This window comes from Megalobrama amblycephala, linkage group LG16 (genome assembly GCF_018812025.1).
Source record: "Megalobrama amblycephala isolate DHTTF-2021 linkage group LG16, ASM1881202v1, whole genome shotgun sequence".
In the NCBI taxonomy this organism is placed as follows: domain Eukaryota; kingdom Metazoa; phylum Chordata; class Actinopteri; order Cypriniformes; family Xenocyprididae; genus Megalobrama; species Megalobrama amblycephala.
This window is the reverse complement of record NC_063059.1, coordinates 4307873-4316851: the sequence shown is the minus strand read 5'-3', so window position 1 is coordinate 4316851 and position 8979 is coordinate 4307873. Positions and strand designations below refer to the sequence as shown.

Below are 8979 nucleotides of genomic sequence, written 5' to 3'. Positions count from 1 at the left end.
ACAATGTTATCGCTGATGCTCTTTCCAGGTCAGTTGGTACATAATTTTTTATTGTTGGATATTACATTTCATTATTAAGTACTAGAGTTTATTTCTTATTGGTGGGGGTGTTACGTCCTCGGACGTATGTAATATTCTGCGATTAGTGTTTGTTTTTCTTTTTTTCTTTTTTTTCTTTCGAGTTTCCTTCTCATCTCTGCTCCAAGTTCCGGCTTCTAATTGTCTGGGAAAGTGGATTGGCTCCTCGCTGGTGATCGCATCCTTTAAAAGCGCGCTTCTGCGCAATGCAGGGGAGGCGCGGCTCTGTGTGTGTGCTCTGCGGGAGAACGCGTTGTTGTCAGCGTTTCTCCGGCCTGTTGTGAAATGATCTTTAATACTCCAGCTTGTGTACGATATTGACCCACTGTTTTCCGACCATATCTTTCTTGGTTATTTTCTTATGTTGTTGGTATTAAAAGGTAATCTGTAAACGTCACCATCCAGTAGACGCTTATTTATTTGCTTAACGTGTGTCGGTATTAAAAGGTAATCTGTAAATAGAGTTATGCCACATTTTGTAGGGAGTGGGCACCTATTCTTGTTTAGAGTTTTCTCCTGGTTTTGAGCAGATAGGGAGTCAGGGAAGTCTGATGTATTTTTGTTAATTTTTTCTTTGTTAGGTTAAGGTAGATCATTAAAAATAGTTAGTTTCTGTTTTGTTTGTTGTTTTGGTTTATGCCCATTCCTGGACCTATTACTGGATGGATGATTAAGCTTCTACAATAAACAAAAAATCTCTCCTTACGTGACATTCTTCATTTATGTTGCTTCCCCACCCCTAGACTGGGACGTAACAGCATCGATATGTCATCCTTGCCTGCATGAAAGTATGGGGGGTTATGGCTGGGTTGAGGCTGGCAGAAATCATCAGCGGGATCCAGTTACTGCCCAGCTGGAACAGTGCTGGAATTTCTGCAGAATCGATTCTCTGCAGGTTTATCCCCCTCCACTCTAAGGGTTTATGTGGCTGCCTAGCTGCTTACCATGCACCTTTGGGTGGTGTCTTTGGGGAGAAACCTATTGGTGTATGATCAGGAGTATGGTGGCATTGAAAGCCCTTTAATAGGGTATCCCTACAAGAGGTCTGTGATGCGGTGGGCTGGTCCTTTCCACACATTCGTCAGGTTTTACAACCTAGATTTGGGCTTCACCCCTGGGTCCCAGTTGCTTTGTCTTAGTTGTGCTTGCCTGATTTCACACAAGACAGGCACTGGTCAGTATGGCTGCGTGGGTATAAACGATCCCACAGCATCATTCTCGACGCAACGCGAGTTCCCTTGAAAGGGAACGTCTCAGTTATGACTGTAACCTTAGTTCCCTGAAGAGGAGGCGAGACATTTTCTGTCTATAAATATATCAAAATGTTCCCTTGTCTATTAAAACATGTAAATATTAAAGCATCTTTGGTGTTTCCATGGTTTCTACAAAATAAATCCGAGGGTAACGCGGGTATGACGCAATTGACAGGCAACTACTCGCACGTCCCAGAGCCTTGGCTAAAATTTATGCAATTTTCTCACTATTTAAAAATAGTTGCAAACATTTGGGATATTGTAAGTACTCAAGTGAACAAAATATATAACACTGGCCTAGTGGTTTTTGGATATTCTACTGCAAAATTCTTACATATTGCACCTTTAATGTTTACTACTTTTACACTCAAAGTACACTTAAATGTATACTTTTATATACAAAAAGTGGGCCAATTTAGTCTCAAGCAGTATTGAAACAGTACACTTATAAGTTTACTACTAGTACACGTTGATGTTAGTATACTTACTACATAAAGTATATTTAAAATATACTTGAACTTTACTTAAGTGTACTTTTTTTGCAAAGGTTAACTGTCTGTCAACTTTTGCAGCAAGAACATCGGCTGTCAATTCCAGTCTAGGGATAGTCATAGGAAATAAATGCACAGAAATAAAAAAGTATGCTGACATCATCTGTTTGAAAGAACATGACCTACAGTTCACCCTAGCAAAGATTGAGCTTCCTGTCTTCCCTGCCACTCCGATTGTACTGTAGAATTACACCATCCAGGTTCCTCAACAATAAATCCCATCAAATTTGGTCAGAAATACTGCAGTAATACTTGATGACCAGCTAACCTTCAAAGACCACATTGCAAGGATAGCACCATCATGCAGGTTTGCACTGCACAGCATCAGGAAGATCAGGGCTTTCCTAATAGAGCATGCTGCACAACTTCTCATCCAGGTCCTTGTCATTTCTTGGCTGAACTATTTGCAATGCTCTTCCATCATGTGCAATCAAACCTCTACAAATGATCCAGAACACGGCAGCATAACTGGTCTTCAATGAGCCCAAGAAAGCCTATAATCACACCTCTGTTTATCTCTCTGCACTGGCTACAGTTACAGCTTGCATCAAGTTCATGACATTGATGCATATATGATTAAATATTGTACGGAATAAACTGTGATGTTTGCACTGCTTTCTTTTTTAAGTACAAAAAAGAATTAAGGCAGGAGAAAGTATTTGCTGTTGTTGGGCATATAAACATCTGATGGACATATAAAAATCTGATGAATAAACAATAAAATCAAGTAAAATTCTTTTTTATTCCAATGAAGTCTCTCACATTGAGTAAAATACAATGTATATGTTTTAAAAGTTTGAAGCTGAGCTCTATGGGAATACAGTAGTGCACAGACTCTTGGGGACACAACATGGTGTATTTAGTGACCGTGATATGCGGCTACCTTTCATTTCACACTAAGATGTAAGACAAGGCATTAACTGAAAAATGATATTATGATTTCTATTATTACCATAGTATAAGAGGTAGCATGATAACTTATGAAAGTGTCTAGTTTGGCCCTTTTCTCTCTAAAAATCCCATTTGTGTAGATTATATCACAGTAAAACAAAGGCTCAGAAATAAGGTAAATTTATTGAATTTAAATTTATTGTTATTGTTGTAAAGTACATTGTAATTCTTCTAGAAGATCATAATGATAAATGACATCTGAAAATACCATTAGCTGTGAATGTACACAACACAGAGATGTATTTGTTCTAATTAGAAATGCATGTTGCATGTTTGTGTTGTTTACAGGGAAACCTGACCAACATAATTTAAACAGAATACTGTGAGTGCAAAGACTTTTTTCAGCATGAAGGACCTTCCTGCAGAAAACATTTCATTCACAGACTTCAAAATGATTGGTTTCTACAGCCTAAGAGAATGGAGGCCTTTTTTATTTATCCCTTTCTTCCTGATGTTTTTATTGGCTATCACAGCAAATTCTATTCTCATATATTTAATAACCACTCAAAAATCTCTGCATTCTCCAATGTATGTACTAATTGGTCTTATGGCAGTTGTAGACTTGATATTGCCTATATTTTTTGTACCTAACATGCTTCTTAACTTTTTGTTGAATTGGAGTGGGATATCTTTAACAGGTTGTTTGATACAAATGTTTTGCATTCATTTTGTTGCAACATTTCAGTCCACTTTGCTTTTGTGGATGGCACTGGATCGTTACTTTGCAATATGCAAACCTCTTAATTATCACAAATACATGGAAATCCCTAACTTTCTAAAGTATGTTGTTATACCATTAATCAGAAATGTATTCCTGGTGGTCACCATAGTCTCTCTGGCTGGAAAACTGTCATTTTGTTTAACAAATGTGATCGATCACTGTTTTTGTGAGCACATGGCATTAGTTCAGTTAGCATGTGGTGATATATCTGTTAATAATATTGTAGGACTTTTGTCTGCTTTCCTTATAGCAACTGCAGATTTTATTCTTATCAATGTTTCTTACATTCTGATTTTTACCTCTGTGTTCAAATCTGGCAAAACTAACATGAAGGCCTTAAACACCTGCATTACTCACATCATTGTTATGTCATTTACTTTGACTTTTGCCTTGATTGCATTTTTGTCATACAGAATAAGAAATAATTTTTCTCCCAGTAGTCGTGTATTTGTAAGCACAATGTACTTACTTTTTCCAAGTTGTTTTAACCCAATTATTTATGGAGTGAGAACAAAAGAAATAAGAGAAACATTTCTAAAATTTATAAAAAAGTGAAAAGGGTTTAGCCATGTAATGAATAAAATAAATATTGGTTGTTACTCTCAACATGGTAGTACACTGGAGAGGCAGATACTGTTTTGATAAAATAATAATGAAAAAAAGCCTATTATGTGGAGAAAACATATCTAACTCTAGATAAATTTCCAGAGCAAGATTTGTGATTGGGGTAAACAAACAGGTCACAAATTCATTTTTTTTTTATTTTGTTGCACTTATATTCAAAACAGTCATAGCATTTCTAGATAGATATATAGATGGACTCTAAAAGTCAACAATAAGCTACATATGAGCATCAATAACTCTGATAAATGCTGATAAAATTCACAGAACCATTTTGACCCAGACAGTGAAAGCCTCTTCAGTGGCATTTCTAGGTTTTAAGGGGCTGATGGGGGATAGGCGGATATCATGAAATTCAAATATGTCATTTCATCCATTCAGCCAATTACCAGTTGAATAAAATGTCCATTTACTTTCATTGTACATTTATTTTGTAGTTTGACTTACAGTTACGCGTTTACATCCTTCCACCCCCACATCCAGATACACTCACTCACTCACTCACACACACACATACACACACTATATTGCCAAAAGTATTGGGACACCCCTCCAAATAATTGAATTCAGGTGTTCCAGTCACTTCCATGGCCACAGGTGTATAAAATCAAGCACCTAGGCATACAGACTGCTTCTACAAACATTTGTGAATGAATGGGTCGCTCTCAGGAGCTCAGTGAATTCAAGCATGGATAGGTTGCCACCTGTGCGATAAGTCCATTCGTGAAATTTCCTCACTACTAAATATTCCATAGTCAACTGTTTGTCATAACAAAGTCAAAGCAATTGGGAACAACAGCAACTCAGCCACGAAGTGGTAGGCCACGTAAAATCACAGAGCAGGGTCAGCGCATGCTGAGACGCACAGTGCACAGAAGTCGCCAACTTTCTGCAGAGTCAATAGCTACAGACCTCCAAACTTCCTGTGGCCTTCAGATTAGCTCAAGAACAGTGTGTAAAGAGCTTCATGGAATTTGGTTCCATGGCCGAGCAGCTGCATCCAAGCCTTACATCACCAAGTGCAATGCAAAGCATCAGATGCAGTGGTGTAAAGCACGCCGCCAAGATGTTTCCTTGTTCATTCTGAAACCTGCAGATTAAGAGGTAAAAGCAACACGGACATTTGAATAAAGGGAGAGATTGAACTGAAACGCTTATTACACATCTGGAGTGCGTTTCCCAAAGCGAACTATGGTCGCAAGTTCCGTCGTTACCAATAGAGTTCAATGGGACTTACGACCATGGTTCACCAACGATGCTTTCGGGAAACGCACCCCAGAGCTGTTCTGTGATTGGACTGCATTAGATTTAAGAGAACTGAAATACAGAGAAAGCTTTGAGTTTTGAAAAATGTTCTTTTAAAGAAATACAGAAATGTTCATTTGACTGGGTGAAATTTGTTATGTGATTGTGTTAAAGAGATTTAATTTGATTTGAATGTGTTCTGAAATGTTGAAATACTTCCTTTAAGGGAATGTTTATTCTGAACTGTGAAAAGAAGTTGAATTAGCTCCAACTGTGTATACATTGTTTACTTAAAAGAGCCCAGGAGTTGGATCTTTGAAACGGTTGTTATTATTTTCTTTGTTTCTATTGGTTTATTCAGTGTCTAATTTCTCTGAATGATTTTTTTATTATTATTATTATTATTTTTTATACCTGTTTAAGCTGACTAAACCTTTATTTTTTATATGATTTCTAGAAATTAAATAGTTGATTCTGAGCCAGTGAAAAACTTTGTGAATGTTTTTCTGCCTGTTTCTGCTGGTATTTAGGATTTAAGCATTTGTTGGTTCTGGGGTAGGGGCGTTCCCGTCTATGCTGTAGGACATTGTGAGGTTGGGAAGATATTAGGTGGTTCAGGGCTCTCTCACATGTGTTATAAACTCCAGGTTGGGCCCGTGACAGAACATAAAGCCTGGAGCCCTCCTCATTTTAGCCCTAATAAGAAAAACAGAATAGTACGGAGCGTATTGAATTTGGAGGCAAGGACAAAGATCCATTGTCACCATTCATCCAGAGCCACAGGATATATAACCCCTATCAGACGGGCTTAAGTACCCGTTACATACAGATTAACAAAATGAAAGTGGTTATTTGTGGCACACTCCAAAGATCTAGAAAAGAAAACAGACATTCTGCTTGTTTTCGTTATTTGAGTGTCTTTTGTAAATGTATAAATTATGTCTTTCTTTTACCAGTATGACCATAAATTACGGATACAGTTTACAGTCTTATAGAAGGAAAACAAATCCAGTGGTCGCGCCGGCGCCTCACGTGCGTGCACACAAATTCTTGCATTGCTTACTTGATATCGCAGCTGTTAAATATTAAAATAAAATGCAATCAACCAAACGTTACACTGCTCAATTCAGTTCTGTAATACAGTCTGCCGTTTACCACCCGTGACCACCACCTGACAAAGCTAAGTACAAAGCTCATATAATAAATAAGTTTAGCATTCGTTTCAAGAATGAAGAGAGTTGGATTCGTGCCGAATGAGAAAGGTAGGCTACAGATTCACTTTAAAGGTGCCCTCGAATGAAAAATTGAATTTATCTTGGCATAGTTAAATAACAAGAGTTCAGTACATGGAAATGACATACAGTGAGTCTCAAACTCCATTGTTTCCTCCTTCTTATATAAATCTCATTTGTTTAAAAGACCTCCAAAGAACAGGCGAATCTCAACATAACACTGACTGTTACGTAACAGGGTGTACGCCCCCAATATTTGCATATGCCAGCCCACGTTTCCAACATTATAAAAGGCATTAGACAAGGGCAGCCAGTATTAACGTCTGGATGTGCACAACCAAATCATCAGACTAGGTAAGCAAGCAAGGACAATAGCGAAAAATGGCAGATGGAGCAATAATAACTGACATGATTCATGATAGCATGATATTTTTAGTGATATTTCTAAACTGTCTTTCTAAATGTTTTGTTAGCATGTTGCTAATGTACTGTTAAATGTGGTTAAAGTTACCAAAGGTTATTACTGTATTCACGGAGACAAGAGAGCCGTCGCTATTTTCATTTTTAAACACTTGCAGTCTGTATAATTCATAAACACAACTTCATTCTTTATAAATCTCTCCAACAGTGTAGCATTACCCGTTAGCCACGGAGCACTATCAAACTCATTCAAAATCAGAAGTAAACAATATAACAGTATACAATACTCACATAATCCGACGCATACATGCCGCATGCATGACGAACACTTTGTAAAGATCCATTTTGAGGGTTATATTAGCAGTGTAAACTTTGTTAAGGCACTGTTTAAGGCAAGCGCAAGCTCTGTGGGCGGAGAGCACGGGATTTAAAGGGGCCGCAGCATAAAATCGGCGCGTTTATAATGATGCCCCAAAATAGGCAGTTAAAAAAATTAATAAAAAAAAATCTATGGGGTATTTTGAGCTGAAACTTCACAGACACATTCAGGGGACACCTTAGACTTATATTTAAAAACATAATCTAGGGCACCTTTAAATTAATTAGTTTTGCATCTTATTTAGTTTTATTTCCAATAAATTAACCTGTTTCTCGCCTTGAATATAGCAATAGAAGCTGGAATGGCATTAAAAAATAAAAGATAATTATTTTTATTCATTTTGGCTTGACGTTTATATAGCCTGAATAGTCCAACTGTTAACTATAGAGGTTTTGTTGTGGAGTACATAAGTGGATAGGTAAAATAATATAGGGCAGTTTTGTTCATAATTTATGTTTACAAACATTATAAACAAAGCAAGGCTAGGCTATTTGTAAACATTTTACTTTATTTACTGATCACTTTATTATCATTATTTCTGAATGTAATAATAAAATGCGACGGATATGCGACTTAACTTTTTTCCTCTCAGGAATAGCGTCTGTATTTTAACCATGCAGCAAACATTAAAATATCTTGAAAAAATATTTATAAACCAGTGTTTTTCCTTTCGTTTAATAGGTTTAGGCTACATTTGGACAGAATCTTGCTATAAAGATAATTGTAGGCCTATTGGCTAAGACGGCAAATACACTCTCTTTGTTATTAAGTAGGCTTAATAACGTTATTAACCGTTATTTTTTTTCTTATAAAACCGGTTTCGGAATGTTTATAATACAAATGAACGATGGAACAGAAACGTTAAAATACCGATTCTGCTCGGAGTGGAACGATTGATTTTTTTTTTTTTTTTTCCGTTTTTAAGCCCTGGTGCCAATTGTAAAGTTTGGTGGAGGGGGATTATGGTGTGGGGTTGTGTTTTTAGCGGTTGGGCTTGGCCCCTTAGTTCCAGTGAAAGGAACTCCTTAATGCTTCAGCATACCAAGACATTTTGGACAATTTCATGCTCCCAACTTTGTGGGAACAATTTGCGGACCCGTTGTATTCAAGTTTGCATGTATGTATCCATATTATATAAGCTTAGCTATGACTGTAGTTGTTTTAGTTTCACTCTAAAGGGTATATTGAAGTATAAAACTGTATCTCTCCCTTAATGTCTTTGCCACCTAGCATGTTTAGTTTCGATTTAAACCTCTCCGAATGTTCTAATTAACAATGTATGTTACATCACTGTAAAGTGCATTTTTCTATTTTTTATAGTACTTTGAAGAAAATGTACTCAGATCTGACACTTCATATACTATGCAAATTAGGTCGTAAATGGAGACAAAGAAAAAGTTTGCCCACCAAAATTGCACCCTTGCCATTGGCCAGCGCATCCTTAAAAGACAACGACACGCGTCTCTTCGACACGTTTTCTTTTGTCAAGCCTTCCTCACCGTTGAGTCTTCTTCATCCGTCGCCGAAG

General features: G+C 37.1%; 1 protein-coding gene across 1 annotated transcript; it reads left to right on the top strand.

The window, feature by feature from the left end:
• The first annotated feature begins 2752 nt into the window (after positions 1-2752).
• LOC125249050 (olfactory receptor 52K2-like) lies at positions 2753-4717 on the top strand. Its single transcript, XM_048161240.1, has 2 exons — positions 2753-2948; positions 3122-4717. Exon 2 carries the CDS (start codon positions 3180-3182, stop codon positions 4107-4109), a length of 930 nt encoding a protein of 309 aa, XP_048017197.1. The 5' UTR covers positions 2753-2948; positions 3122-3179; the 3' UTR covers positions 4110-4717.
• Positions 4718-8979: the final 4262 nt, after the last annotated feature.

Excerpts from the sequence above, each read along its gene's own strand:
- LOC125249050 (XM_048161240.1), top strand. The coding sequence starts at position 3,180 with ATGAAGGACCTTCCTGCAGAAAACATTTCATTCACAGACTTCAAAATG.